Source organism: Pteronotus mesoamericanus, unplaced genomic scaffold, assembly GCF_021234165.1.
Source record: "Pteronotus mesoamericanus isolate MK-2021 breed Mesoamerican mustached bat unplaced genomic scaffold, CSHL_Meso_final contig_55, whole genome shotgun sequence".
Taxonomy (NCBI): Eukaryota; Metazoa; Chordata; class Mammalia; order Chiroptera; family Mormoopidae; genus Pteronotus; species Pteronotus mesoamericanus.
Genome location: NW_026555198.1, coordinates 9612294 through 9631825, shown reverse-complemented (window position 1 = coordinate 9631825; position 19532 = coordinate 9612294). Strand labels below are relative to the sequence as shown.

Below are 19532 nucleotides of genomic sequence, written 5' to 3'. Positions count from 1 at the left end.
AAGTATTATTCATGAGCAGTCCCATTCTATCTCTTAACCTCATCTTATCCTAGATGACCACTAATTGACTTTCTGTCTGTATAGATTTGCCTATTCTGGACATTTAACATGAATGGAATCATGGAATCCAACACATGACCTTTACATCAGGTACTTCATTCCTCTATTGCCAAATAATATGCCATTGTATGATTGTACTGCTTTTTACTTATACATTGATCAGTTGATGGACACTCAGGTTGTCTCTGCTTTTTGGCTAATATGAATAATGCTACCATGAATATCTGTGTACCAGTTTTTGTATGGGCATATGTTTTCATTGGGTATATATCTAGAAATGGAATTGCTGAATCATAAGGTTTAAACTTTTGAGGAACTGCCAGCCTGTTTTCCACTGGTAGTGTATGAGGGTTCCACTTCTCCACATCCATCTTTGTCACCATTTGTTATTATCTGTCATTTTGATTGTAGCCATCCTACTGGGTGTGAAGTGGTATTTCATCATGGTTGTAATTTGAGGTTTGTAAGAACTAACGTTGTTGAATGTCTTTTCATGTCCTTGTTGGTCATTTGTCTATCTTCTTCGGAGGAAAGTTGATTCAGATCCTTTGTCTATTTTTAAATTGTTATTTGTCTTCTATTATTGAGTTGTAAGAGTTCTTTATATATTCTAGGTACAAGTCCCACATCAGATATATAATTTGCAAATACTTTCTTCCATTCTGTGGGTTGTCTTTCCATTTACTTGAAGACATCTCTTGTAGCAGAAAAAATTAATTTTGTTGTATCTATTTTTTTTGTTGTTGTTTATGCTTTTGGTGCTATACATAAGAAACCATTGCATAATACAAGACCAGAATGATTTACACCAACGTTTTCTTCTGAATTTTACAGTTTCAGCACCTACATTTAGGTTTTTGATGCAAAAGTCTTCCCTTTTCTATTTTTTTGGAAGAGTTAGTAAGGACTACTTTTGATACTTCTTTAAAAGTTTCATAGAAGACACCAGTGAAGCCGTCTGGTCCTGGACATTTCTTCGGTGGCAGATTTTGGATTACTAATTCAATCTCTTTCATTGCTATAGGTCTATGCAGATTTTCTATTTCTTCTTGAGTCTTGAGTTTTAGTAGTTTGTGCCTTTTTAGGAATTTTCACATTTCATCTAGGTTATGAAATTTGTTGGCTTACAACTGTTTATAGCATTCCTCTTACAATCCTTTGATTTTTACATAGTTACAATTTATTTCTGGTGTTGAGAACTTTTAAGATCTACTCTCTCAGCAACTTTCAAATATGGAAAACAGTATTATTAACTATAATCGTCATGCTGTACATTACATCTCATGACTTATTTATTTTATAACTACAAGTCTGTACCTTTTAACTGCCTTCACCTATCTCGCCTATACCCGACACCCCTCCTCTGGCTGTTGCCAATCTATTCTTTGCATCGATGAACTTGTTTTGTTTATTTTTATTTAGATTTCACATATAAGTGAGATCACATGATATTTGTCTTTCTCTTTATGACTTATCTCACTTAGCATAATGCTCTCAAGGTCCATTCATATTGTTGCAAATGGCAGAATTTCATTTTTTTATGGTTCAGTATTATTCCATTGTGTACCTCATATCTTTAGCCATTTATCCACCAATGGATACTTAGGTTGTTTCCATATCTTGACTATTGTAAATAATGCTACAATGAACACAGGGGGTATACATCTTTTTTAATTAGTTTTTTTTTTTTCCTTCAGAAAAATACCCAGAAGTAGAATTCTGGATCATATGGTAGTTCTAGTCTTAATTTTTTGAGGAACCCCTATACTGTTTTCTACAGTGATTGCACCAATTTACATTCCCACCAACAGTGTACAAGGGTTCCCTTTTCTCTACATCCTGGCCAACAACTTGTTGATTTATCAATGATAGTCATTCTGACAGGTGTGATGTGATGTCTCATTGTAGTTTTAATTTTTCTTATTGTAGTTTTTAAAAAAGATTTTATTTATTTATATTTAGAGGGAGGGAAAGGGAAGGAAAAAGAAGGAGAGAGAAACATTGACGTGAGAGAAACATCAATAGGTTGCCACCCGCATGCCCTGAACCAGGAACTTGGCCCACAACCCAGGCATGTGCTCTGACTGGGAATCAAACCAGCGACCTTTTGGTTTTTGGATGACGCTCAACCCACTTAGCCACACCAGTCAGGACGCATTGTGGTTTTAATTTGAAATTCTCTGAAGACTAATGACGTCCAGCATTTTTTCATGTATCTATAGGCCATCTGTATGTCCTCTTTGGAGAAGTGTCTTTTCAGGTCCTCTGCTCATTTAGAAAAACCAGATTGCTTGGGTTCTTTTTTCACTGTTGAGTTGTAATATAATCCTACATATTTCTGTATATTTGGTAGTAATGCCTCCATTTTCATTTCTGATTTTAGTAATTTGAGTTTTGTTGCTGTTGTTTTTTCTTAGTCTATCTAGCTAAAAGTTCATCAATTTTATTGATATTTTCAAAGAACATACACATTTTTTAAATGTTTGCTCTATATTTGTGAAATATGTCATTGGTATATTAATAGGAACTGCATTGAATCTATAGATTGCTTTGGGTAGTATGGACATTGTGATGTTAATTCTTCCAACCCGTGAACATGGTATATGCTTCCACTTATTTGTGTCTTCCTTAATTTCTTTCTTCAGTGTTGTGTGGTTTTCTGAGTACAGGTCTTTTACCTCCTTGGTTAGGTTTACTCCTGGGTACTTTATTTTTCTTGTTGCTATAGCAAGTGGGACTTTTTTCCCCTAATTTCTGCTTCTGATATTTCATTGTTGGTGTACAAAAATGACTTCGATTTCTGAATATTGACTTTTTATCCCACTGTTTTGCCAAAGTTATTTATTAGGTCAAGTAGTTTTTTGGTGGAGTCTATAGGGTAGAACCTATGTACCTCAATGTTCATAGCAACACAATTTACAATAGCCAAGTACTGGAAGCAACCTAAGTGCCCATCAGTAAGTGAATGGATCAAAAAGCTATGGTACACTTACACAATGGAATACTGCACAGCAGAAAGAAAGAAAGAGCTCCTATCCTTCATGACAGCATGGATGGAACTGGAGAGCATTATGCTAAGTGAAAAAAGCCAGGTGGTGAAAGACAAATACCATATGATCTCACCTATTAGTGGAACCTAATCGTCAAAATAAACAAGCAAGCAAAACACAACCAGAGACATTGAAATAGAGAACAAACTGACAGTAACCAGAGGGGAGGGGGGAGGAGGATAACAAGGATAGGGAAGAAGGGGAAGGGTGGTCAAGGAACAGGTATAAAGGACCCATGGACAAAACCAAAGGGGGGCAGAATTGAGGGTGGGAGGTAGGAGTGGGTGGGGCAGGAGAGGGTGGTGGGAGGAAACTGGAGACAACTGTGGTTGAACAACAATAAAAAATAAAAATAAATAAAGAGCAACTTTTGGTTTCATTGATGGAAAAGTTAATCTATTTTTTCTAATCTCTATGTCATTTATTCCTATTCTAATCTTTGTTATTTCTTTCCTTCTATTTGCTTTGGGTTTAGTTTACTCTTATTTTTTGGGTTCCATAAATGAAAGGTTAGGTTATTGATTTGAGATTTTTCTTTTTAACATAGGCATTTATAGCTACAAATTTCCCTCTGAGCATTGCTTTAGCTGCATCCCATAAATTTTGGTATGTTGTTTCTTTATTTTCATTCGTCTCAAAGTATTTTCTAATTTCCCTTATGACTTCTTTTTTGACCCATTGTTTATTTAGATGTGTGTGTTTAATCTCTACATATTTGTGAATTTCTCAAATTTTCCTATGTTATTGATTTCCACTTTCTTTTCATTGCGGTCAGAAAACATATTTTGTATGATTTTATTTCTTCTATGCTTTATGGACTAGACAATGGTCTATTCCAGAGATTGTCCCATGTTCAAGTGAGAAGAATGTATATTCTGTTTTTCACTGGAGTGTTCCAAAGATGTATGTCAGGTCTAGTTTAGTTTTGTTCAAGTCTTCTACTCCCTTGATATTCTGTCTAGTTGTTCTAATCATTATTGGAGATGGGTATTGAATTATCAAATTATTATTGTGTATTTCTTTCTCCTTTCTACCCTGTCCATTCTGTCAATTATTGCTTCATGTATTTTGGGGTCTGTTGTTAGGTGTATATACGCTTACAGTTGTTGTATCTCTCTGACAGATTGACCCTTTTATCATTATGAAATATCCCTCTTCATCTCTAGTAATATTTTTTGTTATAAAGCCTATTTTTTAATACTAGTTTAGCCACTACAGCTTTTTTGTGGTTGTTGTTTGCACGGTACAGGCATACTTCAGTTTTATTGTGTTTCACTTTATTGTGCTTCTCAGATACTGCATTTTTTACAAATTGAAGGTAAGCCCCTCCACCAGCAAAAAGATAATGACATACTGATGGCTCAGATGGTGGTTAGCAATTTCTAGCAACAAAGTATTTTTAATTGAGGTATGTGCATTGTTTTTTAGACATATGCTATGGCACACTTAGTAGATTATAGTATAGTGTAAATATAACTTTCCTATACCCTGGGAAACTAAAAAAAACTATGTGACACACACTTTACTGTCATATTTGCTTTATTACATTGGTCTGGAACCAAACCTACATACCTCTCTGATGTATGCCAGTGTATCATTTTCCATTTTCTTACTTTTAATCTGTTTGTGTCTTTGAATGAAAAGTGTGCCTCCTGTAGATAGCATATTATTAAATCTTGTCTATTTAAAAATTCAGTCTGACGATATGTCCTTTGATTAGATTGGTTAACTCATTCACATTTTATGTTTGGATTTACTTGGGCATTTTGCCTTTTGCTTTCTCCATGTTGTCTCTTTTTTGTTACCTTTTTTGTATTAGCTGGATATTTTCTTATGTGTTTTAATTCTTTTCATGATTTTAAAATTATTTTTTACTTATTTAGTAGATTCTCTAGGGCTCATAATATACATCTTAGTATGCAGAATATACTTCAGATTTATACTGACTTAGTTCCAGTGAAATATAGACAGTTTATATAGCTTAATTGCCTCCCCATCTTTTGATAATATTGTTATACATGCGCATATATATAACAAATCCAACAATACATTGTTTTAATTATTACTTTATATAATTTTATGTCTTTCAAAAGGTCTGATAAAAGAAAGGAGAACAAATATATATTTACAGTATTTGTTTTATTATATTTTTTACTCTTCCGGTACTTTTACTTTCTGTGGATTTAAGTTACTATCTACCATCTTTTATTTATTCCAATACTTTGTTACAATTCTACTCCTTTGTGCTGTTATTGCTAAATATAGTGTATTTCTATATATTATAGTCCTAACAATACAATCACACTCATATTGTTTTATGCAATTGCTTTTTAAATCAGTTAAGAGAGGAGAGGGGAAAAATATGCAATTACATTGTGCTTTAATTACCACACCAGTGTTTTTTTCTTCATGTGGTTCAGATTACTGTCTGACATCCATTTGCTTCCAGCCTGAAGAACTTCACTTAGTATTTGTTTTATGAAAGGTATACTAGAAATAAAGTCTCTCATTTTTTTCCACCTGGAATTGTCGTTATTTCACCTTCATTTTTGCTAGATATATGATTCTGGATTTTTTTTTAACTTTCATTAGTTTGACTATATTTTCCTAACTCCATTGTTTCTGATGGGAAGTCAGCTGTTAATTTTATTGGGGTTTATTGGGGTTCCATTGTATGTGATGAGCCTTTTTTCTCTTCCTACTTTCTAAGTTTTGTCTATCAACATTTTAATAAGATGTCTCTGGGTATAATCTCTGTATTTACCTTACTTAGAATTTCTTGAGTGTGCAGATTAATGCTTCTCATCAAATATGAGAGGTTTTCAGCAATTATTTCTTTGAGTATCTCTTTCTGTACTTTTTGTGTTCTTCTCTTTTTGTAGCATCCCCATTATGCATATCTTGATGCACTTATGTCCTGTATTTCTCTGACTCTTTGTTCATCTTCATTTTTTTCTCTCTGTTCCTCATATTGCATAATCTCTTCTGTCAACTCATATCTACTGAAGATCCCTCTGTAGCAAATATTTAATTTATTATTATACTTTTTCACTCCAGAATATCCATTTGGTTATTTTATATAATTTATAATTTCCATCTATTTGTTGATAATCTATATTTTTTGAGATACTGCCATCATACCTTCCTTTACTTCTTTAAGTATAGTTACCTTCAGTTCTTTGAGTCTACATACAACTGCTTTGAAATTTTTGTCTACTTAGTCCTCCATCTGAGTCTCTTCAAAGACATTTTCTTTTTCTTGTCCTTTTTTTCTGTGTATGGGTCACACTTTTCTGTTTTTTTTTTTTGCATAATTCATATTTTATGTTGAAACCTGAACAATTTTGATAATACTCTGGGATACTAATTCCCCACACCAGGCCAAGGGTGGTGGTGTTGAATTGCTTGGTTATTTGAATAACTTGAGTGAACTTTGGGGAGTCTACCCTCCCTACAGTGTGAAGCTTCTGATGTCCCTGTTCAGATTCTTCCCCTTGTTTTTATCTTTTAGCTTGTCTACCTAGGGGTTACACTTGGGTTGGCACAAGCCACTTATTGTCAAGGTTGTGCTTAAGGCCTTCTAAGCTAGTCATATTTTTTAACCTTTATTATTGGATATGTTTGTGGTTTGGAGGCTGTTATCATAGTTCCGGGAGTTTATAATTTTTGCTTCTTCTTTGACCACAGAGTAGCAGTTTAGAGGTTTCCTCCCTGATGGCTCCTGAGAGGTCACAGCTTTTGGGTAGTCTTCCAGATTACCAGGGATGAGTGTGATGTTATTTTTTTAAGCCTGGATTCCTAGGAGTCACCCCTGGGTCACGGTAGCTTATTGTGCAGTCAGTGTTTAGTCAAAAGTTGTATTTTAAAGCCACTTGTGATGGTAAAGCTTTTGCCCTGTGTTGATGGGTCTGTGTGCAGCTAAGGGAATGCTTTTAAGTCTGCCCCATGACCTACTTTGATTGTTCCTGAGTGGGAACAGCCTAGCACATGTACACAACTTTTTTTACCTTCCAGAGTAGACTGTAATACCAGGAGGCCTCTTCTTTGCTGTCTCTCTGCTCTGTTAAAGTTCTTATGGCCATGCTGCTTCACTTGTATCATGGAGCTATCAGTCTCTTAACGCTTCCCCATCAAAATTTAAATTTTTTTTTGTTTATTGTGCCCTTAGGCATGGAATTATCCACTCCTTATTCCAAATAAAGTCACTCCCTTCAGGCAGAGCTGGGAGTCCTTTGTTTTTATGGTTGACCTTTCTCCTCTCAACAAAATATCCTTGTCACTGCTCTGTAGCTCCGGGGAGCAACTGGGTTTTCTCCCCGGAGCTACCCTGCCTCAGTGAGCCCTGCAAGGTGGTAGCAGCCCCTTGTCTTCTTGGACTGCCCTGCCTGGTATGGAACGTGTGTCCTATGAGTGAGCTGGGCTAGGAGTGACCAGGGCCTCACTATTCTCAGCCTTCTGGGCTTAGGGTAGATATTCTGCCCTATAAAGTGCATGCATGGTGGAAGTAAACAGGCCTGGTCTTCTTGGCCATGCCTGCTTGGAATTGAGCTTCTGCAACACAGAGCTGGGAGGGATGAGAAATTCCAGCAGCCTGCCCTTCCTTAGGTGAAAACACAGCCTGAGACTGGGAACTGCTGGGAGAAGAAGGAGCCTCCATCTTCTTGGTTGCCTCTGCCCAGAGTAGTGAGTTTGGGGTAAGATTCTGAAAAGCAGAATTTGGGGAGGGGTAGTTATGGTAAGAGAGTGAGTCATGCTCCAGATGCCAGAGACTCTTCTTACTGTTATGTTTGAAATTTAGCAGATTTTGTTGAATGAATGTTTCTCCATTTACTGTATGCCCTTATAAAAACATCCAGAGACTTTGATTGGTTTATTGGGTTTTTAAAAATACTCATTACCAGTTGTATTGTTTTGCTGTGCAGTGGGTCTACAGAGCTTCATATGCCACCATCCTGTAAGTCTTTGACCCACCTTCATCTTCTACATGGATTTTTGAAATAGCACCAACTGGTTTTCCAGCTTCCACTTGTGCCCTCCTAAAGACTATTCTAACATGGCCAGAGGGATCACATTTAATGTAAGTCAGGTTATATCTCTACTCTGCTCAAAACTCTATAATGGCTTCCATTTTTTTTTTCTCATAGTTAAAACTAAAGTTCATAAAATGCTCTAAATGGCCCTATACATCTTAACCACTCATATTTTCCATTTCTTTATATCTCTATGCTGTATTTTGTGTGGTTTTTCAGACCTATTTTCCAACGGATGAATTAAAGTTCATTGAGGGTTTTAATGTCAATTATTTTATTTCTCATTTATACATATTTTATTTAGTGTTTTGAAACCTAGCAGGTAATTTTTTAAATCCTCCCTCAAGGATATGTTTATTGATTTTGGAGAGAGATGAAGGGAAAAATAAAAAAAAAACAACTGATGTGTGAGAAAGAATGAGATTGAGAGAAACATCAATGTGGGAGAAAAATATCGATCAGTTGCCTCCCATAAGTGCCCGGACCAGGGATCAAACCCTCAACCCTCTGTTGCATAGGACAATGCTCAAACCAACTGAGCAAGATGACCAGAGCAAAGCATAACATCATTTTTTAGATCTCTTGCTCTTTGCTCTATACTCTTTTCTTTTCTTTAAGTAAAAACTATATCTATTTTATATGCTGCATATGATACTTTCAATATCCAAAATTGTTGTGGATCTGGTTATGTTTTTTCCTGTTGTCTCCCTGTTGGTAATTGGTTTTCTTGCATAAACTGTGACTTTTGATTGTGAAGTAATGTTTGTCAGAAGTCTGGGATTTCCGTCAAACCTGGGAATGAGGTTACATGCTCCCCTGGAAGATTTCCATTTGATTATCCCAGTTGCTTGAGGCATCACGCCCCTAGGTCTATTTTAAATTAAAATTCTTGGCTTGTGGCTTTTTGAGCCATTCGCATAATACATATTCAGGCACCAAACCCAGGTACCACAGAATCTTAGGGAGATATTTTGTTTTTGTTTTTAATTTCATCCAAGGCTAAGAGTAAGACAAAAAGTTTTCCTTAGTGCCTGCCCCTTTGCCCCAATTCTAGGCCTGTGCTGTCCAATACAGTAATTACTAGCCACATGTGGTTCTTTAATTTAAATTTAGAATAAATAAAATAATTTTAAAAATAAAAATTTCAGTTCCTCAGTGTCACTGGTCACATTTGCCAGGGCTCAAGAACTACATTGCCCAGTGGCTACTGTATTGGACAGCACAGATAAAGAATATTCCCATCATCACAGAATGTCTTATCGGATAGTGTTACTCTAGCATATTTGAATCTATATATGTTCCCAAGGTGTATGGTGGCTTCAGAACTAGGGCACATCGTTCAACAAATTCTTGTTAATCTGCGTCTTTAGTCAGTATGCTTCCTGATGATGTCCAAGTCCTAATCCCCAGAACCTGTGAATATGCCACCTTACGTAGCAAAAGGAACTTTGCAGATATGTTTTTAAGTTAAGGATCTTGAGATGAGGAGATTACCCTGAATTCTATGGGTGGGTTCAATGTAATCACAAGGTTTCTCATAAGGGTAGCAGGGGAGATAAAAGGCATACGTGATATGGTGACAGACGTAGAGGTTGGAGTGACGCACTTTGAAGATGAAAGAAGGGGCCATGAGCCAAGGAATGCAGGGGGCCTGTAGAAGCTGGAAAAGGAAGGAAACAGATTCTTCCCTAGAGCCTCCAGAAGGAATGTAGTCCTATGACCCATTTTAGACTTTTGATAGTCATAACTGTAAGGGAATAAATGTGTGTTGCTTTAAGCCACTAACTTGGGGGTAATTTGTTACAGTAGCAATAAAAACTATGAAAGGGGACAGTTAAGAAAGACGTTGTTTTAATATACAGAAATGTGTGGCTGGCTCTGACCAATGGCACTAAGTTATTCTTTTATCTCCTATTTTCCCTTCCTATATTTCTGTTTGGCTCTGAGGGTACAAGGGTACATGGCAAACAGAAAATTTTAGGAGGAAGAATGATGCAGGAACCTATATTCTCATTCATTTATATGACAAATATGGATATATAATGAGTGCTTATCATGTTTGAAAGACTCTTTTAAGTGCCTGACATACATTAGTATATAAAGTGAGAAAAATTCCTTTCCTCAAGAAGCTTATGTTCCAGAGGAGGGACAGAGTTGTTAAACAATAAACATAATAAAGTAAATTATACAGCATGTTAGATGATTAGTGCTGTGGGCAAGGAAAATAGAAAAAGGGTGATTGCAGTTGCAGTATTAAATATGGTGGTCAGGATAAGTCTCATTGCAAAAGTGGCAACTGAGCAAAGACTTGAAAGAGGTGAAGGAGTTATGTGAACATAGAGGGGAAAGCATCTAAGCAGAGGGAATACCAAGTGCAAAATAGTAAAGTTGGAGTGTGCTGGTACTTTCCAAGAACAGTAAGTAGGCCAGTGTGGTGGACAGACTAGTAGTAAATGAGGTCAGAAAAGTGAAAGAGGCCAGATCATGTAGGGCCTTATAGGCCACTACAAGGACTTAATGTGGATGTTGAGGAAGACCCTGATTTTTAGGGGAGACAAGTGTATGATTAGCATAACATTCATAATACATAGGTGGAGAGCTAGCTATTAGAGAATGGATGAATTTATAGATGCTGTGAGAGGTGAGCTGACTTACTTCTGAGCACCACACTTTCACATTCATTTGTTTCCTGGACCTTTCTTCTTGTATATTAATGGCTCAAATGGAAATTGCCCTAAAATAAACTCATGACCTTCTGTTCTTTCCTACTCTTCTATTCCCTGTCCCAATTAATGGTATCCCATTAGAAATCTTGGAGTTATCGCCTGATTCTGCTTTCCCCAACCCTGTCAGTTTTACTTTACATATGTCCTTTTCTCTGCTCCCTCTGCCTTCCCTTTGGTTCAAGCTCTCATCTCTCATGCGACCACTGTAATTTCCTGCATGGTTCAATAACCTGTCTACCAACTTCACTGCAGCTGCCACAGTGCCCAAACTGATCATGTCACTCCCTCTTTTAAAAACCTCTACTGATATTGTTCCATGAACTGAAAGGTTGCCAGTTCAGTTCCCGGTCAGGGCACATGCCTAGGCTATGGGTTTGATCCCCTGTTGGAGGGTGTATGGGAGGCAGCAGGTCGATGTTTCTGTTTCTCTCTCTGTCTCTGTCTCTCTATCGCTCTCTCTCCCACTTCCTCTCTCACTGAAATCAATCAATTAAAAAAAAACAACAGAACCTCTACTGGCTCCTACTGCTTGTAGAATCTTGTCCCAACCTCTCCCTCTAGCCTCATTTTCCAGTATGCCTTTCTATGCACTTTCTACTCTAGCTATACTGAATCTTTTACTGTAATCCAAGCATATTCCGCTTTATCACAAGTGCACAGGCACCTGAAAACCAATACATGATAGCTGTTATTATAATCATCACGTAACAACAGGTTCCTTCTTCTAGGAATCATCTTACTGAAATTCTCCAACTGGAAAAGTACTTATACACCCTTCTAGTCCATTCAGATGTCATTTTCTCTGTGAAGCCTTTTCCATTTCCCTCAATAGTGTTTGTTGCTACTTCCTATCTGTACCTCCAGCATTCTATATCTACAGCTCCTCTTCTACTTAATACAATGCACTGTGATAATTTGATTATCTGTCTCCCCCATCAGACAGTAACCTCCTTGAGGGCAGGTTAATCTCCTATTCATTTCTTCAACCCTAGTAGCTAGTAGTGCCCAGCCCAAAGGAGGCATTTAATTCTTATTTTGTGAAATAAAGGCCGAATGATTGAAAAGATTCCAGAAAAATATCTGACTATGCTAGTCGAGGAAGAACAAAAGGGACCAAATTTCACATACACAAAGCAGCTGGCCTAAAACTTCAGAGGTGGGAGGGGTAGCCACAAAGAGGCTAAAATTGAAGGTGTAGGCTGGGTTCTAGTTGGAGACAAGAGCAAACAGGAAGGGTTGGGTGGAGCTAGTTGGGAAAGCACTGTGAAGCCACTGCCCAAAGTCTGGATTTTCATTTGAATGAGTAGGGAGTTGCTGGAGAGTTATTAGACACAGTTGAAGTGAAGCCATGAAAAATGACCTGCACTGCAAGGCTGGCAGGAGGCAGTGAGGCCAGCCAGAAGGCAGTCAGAATAATCCAGAGCAGACTGGGCATGGCAAGCATAGGTGGGAGTTTAGGGAGGTCAGAAAATGATGGGGCTAGATTTGGTGAATGATTCCATATGGGAAAAGACACAAGGGTAGTGAGAACTGCTGAAGACTCTGAAAGACAGACTAGATGCAGAGGAAGACCATGAGACCAGGGGTTAGGAAATCAGGGATCAGTGATGGTACAAAAATGATTCCCTATAACCTTGGCTTCTTTGTGCCTTCTCTTCCTAAACAGTAAGACAAAGAGGTTCAGTATTTAAATTATCAGCAAATCCTGTCAATTCTACCTCAAAAATATCCCTTGAACGGCTCTCTTCATGTTTATTGCCGCCTCCCTCATCCAGGCCCCAGCAGTTCTCACCTGGACCACTGTATTAGCCTTGACAGTGGTCTCTCTGTACCATCTGTTGCCCCCACACTATCTGGTCTCCACACAACAGTCAGCCTCATGTTTTAAAAATGTCAATTCAATTATGTTACTCCTCTGCTTAAAACCTCCTTGGCTCCCAGTGCACTTGCAGCCAGATCACACTCCTTCCTCTAGCCTAAAAGGCTCCCACATGGCTCCCACATGGCGTGGCTCTTGCCTGCCTCTCTGACCTCATCCCACCCTACTCTCCCCTCACTCAATACACTCCAGGCACATGACCTTTTTGCTTTTCCTTAAGCACATCCAGCTCCTTCCGACTTTTTCACATGCTATTCTCTGGAATGCAGCTCTTTGTGTAACAGGATTCTTTACATTTTTGGTACTTTAGACCTAGATTTGATCCCCTCAGAGGTCAGTCAGTGATCTCAGTATTATCTGTTTATTTTCTTCTTAGCACTTACCACAGCCTGTAATTATTTTATTATTTGTTTACTGCTGATGCCCCAGGAGATTACAGTTCTAAAAGGTAAGGCCACTCTCTCTACTTAACTGTTGTATGTCCAGTGTCTAACACATAGCAAGAGGTCAATGAACATTTGTGAGTGAATAAATGAATGAATGAATAAAAGGGGCGATGAAAGCAGAGTCCCCCCCCAAAACAAGGGGTAGTGAGGAAAAAGGGAGGAAAAGAGATTTTGAAAAGAGTTCCATTGAAATTTGAGAATAGCATATCTAGTTTCACCCAGCTTGTAGTATAAACTGTTAAACGGAATTGGAGATGGGAGACAGAGGCTCAGGCACCAAATCATGGAGAATTACATAAGCTGGGACCAGTGGAATTCAGTTCAATTCACCAGAAATTGCTGAGCATTTAGCATGTTCCAGGCTCTACGCTGGACCCTCACCGTGGGAGTTGTACAGCTGAGTAAGTGCGCACTTCAAGGGTTGATGTACGAGAAACCAGGAATACGAGAGAAGGAAGTATAAATCATGATAAAAGGCAGAATTTAATCAAAGGGCTCTGGGGGCTCAGGAGGGCTTCAAGGAGAGAGAGTCCAACACTGAAGTCAACAAGTTCCAGTCCACAATGAAATAAGAGCACAAACAGTCCCTTCTGCTCTTTCCCACAAAATGCAGGGTCTGGCAGAAGTAACGCCTGCTTGAGTGTTGTTGGTAGGGTGATAACATGGGTGCAATAATTTAGTTTTAATTTGAACATGTCACCTAAAATGTCACATGGTGTGCTCAAGTGTGACAGTGTTACGTTACAGAATTACATGCTTATGATTTTGTAATAAAAGATTTTGTAATAAACAAGGGGCGTTACTTGTGCCAGACCCCCCCGTACTTCTGAAAAGCAGGATGGAAAACAAAATATCTCAGAAGATGGCTTTTGATGCACCACAATAGAGGGGAAACAACTAGGTACTTTCATATATTATACAGTATTTTATTGAATCATTTACCTTTTCTAAGCTTCAGGTTTCTCACCATCCTTCGAACTTTAGCAGCCTAGATTTCTGGTTCCCAAACAATTGGTGCTGAGTACAGACCTCCAGGTAGCCTCCGCACTTTTGCATTAGAGCAACAGGCAGGCTTTTGGTAGTATCCTAAAGGCAGTAGGGTGCACTTTGGCTATTTCTGAGACCAGAAAAATGGATGAATAAACTTAAAGACTGAAGCACAAGTTTCTTTGTGGCACTGTTGGATGAGCAAATTTTGAAGTGGTGAGCAATGGGGCCTGCCTGCCATGGTAACCCACTGCATATTGGGAAATGGAGATATTAAGGTGTCAAGAAATGATCGCCCTAAAATGTTACTAATGTTAAGATAAACTGTAACATGGGAAATTACAATATGACTGCTCTGAGGTAATGCTGTAGAGACAGATGCTTTAGACGACTCGCAAAGTGAGATGGGTGGAAGAAAGAAAATCTGTCAGTGCGCCTCCAGGAATAACTGTGGAGAGGGCTGTCTATTTCTGGACAATGGTTTCTTTGCCTCTGCAGAAAGAATTATTTCTAGTACGGAGGAGGGCAATTTCTCAGGTACTTAGGTTTAATTAAAAAAAAAAAAAACCTCTGGAGAATATCCAATTCCTTTTGTTCTAATTAAGTGTTCACCAAGCAGCTTTCTGGTTTGTAACTGGTCTCTGGACTGGGACAACCCACCAGCCAGGAGGGCCTTATGCAGATGATAAAAGCCTTGTCTTGCTTAATATATTGCTCTAATATATTGCTTATTATAAATGAACACCTTGAGGTCTGCTTTATAAATCGATCCCTGTGGCTTTGGCAGCGTGGGTTCACTCCCCAGAGACTCATCATGCCATGATGGGATTGAAAAGTGGAGAGAAATGGCAAGTGGCAGAACTACAGAACAGACTGGCCAGAGTCTCCTCAAGTGCTGTTTTTCTATGAGATCTGGCCTGAAGCAGCCGCTGGCTTTACCTATTAAATTACAGCAATAATCTTCTGTTACATTTGTTCAGTGCTTTTAAATTTCAAAGCACTTTCATATATATTATCTAATTTTATCATTTTATCTATTATGCCTTCTTTAGCTCATACTGCTTGTAGAAGTACATTTGTAGAGCAGTGGAAAAGGCACCAAAAGAAGCAGTAGTATTGTCAATACATTGAAAAAAATGTGTCTATGATGAGGCCTTGTCAAAATAAATCAAACTAAAGAAATAAATGTAGTCAGAGTATAGGCTGCAGTAAGGTGACCTGGGAATTTGGAGATAGACTTAGAATGGCTCTGAGAATGAAATAACACAAAGACATGGTTGTAGATGTGTTGTTGATGGAGACTTGGGAAATATCCAAGTGTAATCAAGGTGATCGGAGCATACCTGCAGGACTGGAATGTACGAGAAGAGAAGTTGCAATCTAATCAGCTTTACTGTAAACTGTCTGAAGAATAATGTGTTACAGAAAGGCGGTGTTTGAGTTCTTTGAAAAAGAGGAATTAGATAGTAAAGATATGTTACTGGTTGTCCAGCACCTTCCATTACTCACTTGCCCAGGGGTGGGGAGGGGTGAGGGAGGAAAGTGGGCCCATTTGTGCAGCAGCTGGAGAACAGAGGGAGCTCAATAGACCACACAGGTGACAGACACACACACTGTATTCCGGAAGGATGTAGACTTAATTATGAAACAGTGTTCTCTATGCACAGCCTTTACTATTCCACTTCCTTGACTCTGATTCCATGCTCATCAACAACCTGACTTACTAATTCAGTTTCCTAGCTTTCTTCATTCTGGGAAAGAAATGCCCTTAGAGACTCATGGACAAAACCAAAGGGGAAGAGCTGAGGGAGGGAAGGAGGGAGGGAGCAAGGGAAAGTGGTGGCGGGGGAGGCAGAGACAAATGTATTTGAAAAAATAAATTAAAATAAAATTTAAAAAAATGCCTTTAGAGTAGATAAGACCACTGTCATTACCTGACAGGTATATCTTCCACTGTAAATTAATGTAATTGCAATATATTTCATATGTCTCTTCCCAATTTTCTTGTTTTAAAACTTTCAGATCTACAGAAAAGCTGCAAAAACGGCAATACATTTTTCCTTCTTCTTAAACTAAATTTGCCAGTTTGCTGATGGATGTCCAACTGCTTCAGTACTATTTACTGAAAAGGCTGTCTTTCCTTCATTGAATTACGTTTGGACCTTAGTCAAAAATCAGTTGGCTGTATTTGCGTGTATGTATTTCTGGGATCTCTATTCAGCTCTCTTTTTTTTTTAGGATTTTATTTATTTATTTTTAGAGAGATGGGAAGGGAGGGAGAAAGAGAGGGAGAGAAGCATCAACGTGTGAGAGATACATCAACTGGTTGCCTCTCGCATACCCCCAACCAGGGACCTGGCCCACAACTCAGGCACATGCCCTGACTGGGAATGGAACTTGTGACCCTTTGGTTTGCAGGCTGGTGCCCAATCCACTGAGCCACACCAGCCAGGGGTCTATTCAGTTCTTTTGATGCGCCTATTCCTTTGCCAATACCACAGTCTTGATTACTGTAGTTATATATTGTCTTAAAATTGGTAGAGTGATTCCACCCACTTTATCCTTCTTTTACAAAATTGGTTTGGCTATTCTAGTTCCTTTATTTTTTAATATAAATTTTATGATTAGCTTGTCTATATCTTCAAAAACATGCTAGAATTTTGATAGAAATTTTATTAAGCCTGTGCATAAATTTGGAGAGAATTGACATATTGACTATGTTGAATCTTCTAATCCATAGACATTGTACATCTCTGCATGTATTTACATGTTTGATTTCTTTCATCAGTGTTTTGCAGTTTCAGCATGTAAGCTGGTACATATTTTGTTAGATTCACACTTAAGTATTTCATTTATCTTACTGACTATAAGTGGCGTTGTGCTTTTGAATTTGGTTTTCACATGTTTGTGGATAATACATAGAAATACAATTGAGTTTTGTATGTTGCTCTTGTATCCTGAGACTTCTTGGACTCATTTATTAGTTCTAGGAAGGTTTTGTATATTCTTTGGGATTCCTTGGGAAAATTATGTCATTTGCAAATAGGGACAGTTTTATTTTTTCCTTTCTGTTTTGTATGCTCCTGAGATGCTGCCTGCTATGTCTTTTATATATGAAAAACACAGAGATACTGGTATGCAGTGTTCTTTTTTGGTACTCTTTTTGTCTGGTTTTGGTATCAGGATAGCACTAATTTAATGAAATAAGTTGGGAAGTGTTTCATCATCTTCTATTTTCTGGAAAAATTGTGTAGACTCGGTGTGAATTGTTCTTTAAATGTTTGGTAAAATTCTCCAGTGAAACAATTTGGGACTGGAGAGTTCTTTTTTGGTAACTTTAAAATTCTAAATTCAGTTTCCTTAATAGTTACAGATTATTCAATTAATCTCATATATGGTGAGTTACAGTAGTTTCTGGTTTTTGAGGAAGTAGTTCATTTCATTTAAGTTGTCAAGTTTATGTGTGTAAAGTTTTTAGATATATTCTGCTATTATTGTTTTGATGTTTTCAGGGTCTGTGGTGATAACCCATTCCATTCCTGGTATCGGTAATTTACCTTCTGTTTGTCAGTCCTGCTAGAAATTTGTCAATTTCACTAATGTTTTCAGAGAACTACCTTTTTGTTTCATTGAGTTTCTATATTATTATTTTTCAATTTTATTTATTTCTATTCTTTTTTATTTCTTTCCTTCTACTTGCTTTGGGTTTCCTTTGCTGTCTTTTTCTAGTTTGTTAAAGTGGTGACTTAAGTTACTGGAGACTATTTTCTTTTTTAAATTGAATTTTTTGTGCTATAAATTTCCTCTCAGCACTGACTTAGCTGTGTCCCACAAATTTCGATATGTTATATTTTCATTTTAATTCTGTTCAATGTAATTTTTTATTTTCCTTTGACATTTTCTCTTTGACACATGGGCTATTCAGAAGTGTGTTGTTTAGTTTCCAAGTATTTGGAGATTATCCAATTAATCCTTATATTGATTTCTTTTTTATTCCATTTTGGTCCATTTTGGTGGAATACACCTTGTATGATTTCATTCTTTTAAGTTTGTTGAGGTTTCCTTTATGGTTTATGATATGTTTTATCTTTATTTTTTAATTCTTATATCATTATGATAAAATTAAAAAAAATATGCCATTGCAACCATTTAAGTATAAAATTCAGTGGTATTGAGTATATTTACAATACTGTGCAAACATTACCACTATCTGTTTGCAAAACTTTCCTGTCACCCCAAACAGAAATTCTGTATCCATTAAGCAGTAACTCCCTAGTTCCTCTTCCCCCATTCACTGGTAAATTCTAACCTATTTTCTGTCTCTATGAATTTGCCTATTGTAGACATTTCATGTCAGTGAAATCATACATTATTTGCCCTGTTGTGTCTAACTCATTTCACTTAACAATGTTTTTCAAGGTTCACCCATGTTGTAGCATGGATCAGAACTTCTTTTCTTTTTATGGCTGAATAATATTTCATTGTATGGATATACCAGATTTTGTCTGTGCATTCCTCTGGTAATGGACATTTGGATTGTTTCACCTTTTGGGTGCTGTGAGTAATGTTATAACAAACACTGGTGTACATGGACCTGTTTGTGTTCCTGCTTTCGGGTCTTTTGAGTATATAACTTGAAGTGAAATTTTTGGATTATATGACAATTTTATACTTAACTTTTTTAGTAACCACCAAACTATTTTCCACAGTGGCTGTGCCATTTTTGGTTCCCAGTATCATTGTAAAAGAGTCCCACATCCTCATTAACACTTGTTTTTATAAGTATTTCTTAAAATTACAGCTATCCTAGTAGGTGTACGGTGATATCTCATTGTGGTTTTGACTTGCATTTCCCTCATGATTAATGATGTTGAAAATCTTTTCATGTGCATTTTGGCCATTTGTATGTCTTCTTTGCTGAAATGTCTATTTAATTCCTTTGCCAATTTAAAAACTGTGCTGTCTTCCCATTAAGTTGTATGACTTCTTTATATATTATGGATATTAAATCCTTATCAGGCATGATTTGCAACTATTTTCTTTCATTCTGTACATTGCCTCTTTACTTTCTTGATAATGTCCTTTGATACATGAAAGTTTTATATTTTGATGTCAAATTTATCTATTTTTTTTTCTTTTGTTGCCATATCTAAGAATTCCCTGCCAAATCCAAGGTCACGGAGACTTATCTTTGATGTTTTCTTCTAAGAGTTTTATGATTTTAGGTCTTTAGATTGGCAATCTATTTTGAGTTAATTATTATATATGGTGTGAGGTATGGGGTCCAGCTTCATTGTTTTGCATGTGGGTATTCAGTTGTCCAAGCACCATTTGTTGAAGAGAAAATTCTTTCC

At 37.3% G+C, this 19532-nt stretch overlaps 1 protein-coding gene across 3 annotated transcripts in view; it reads right to left on the bottom strand.

Moving 5' to 3' along the window:
* HDAC8 (histone deacetylase 8) overlaps window positions 1-19532 on the bottom strand; it is a 235915-nt gene that overhangs the window by 79332 nt on the left and 137051 nt on the right. Inside the window, exon 10 of one of the 3 annotated variants that reach the window (XM_054579585.1) lies at window positions 5284-7812. The exons of the other annotated variants lie outside the window; for them this stretch is intronic. Within the exon in view, the coding sequence (XP_054435560.1) occupies window positions 7591-7812 (222 nt within the window). The 3' untranslated portion in view covers window positions 5284-7590. Of the gene's footprint in view, window positions 1-5283; window positions 7813-19532 lie in introns of those variants that run through there. 3 annotated transcript variants of the gene reach the window in all.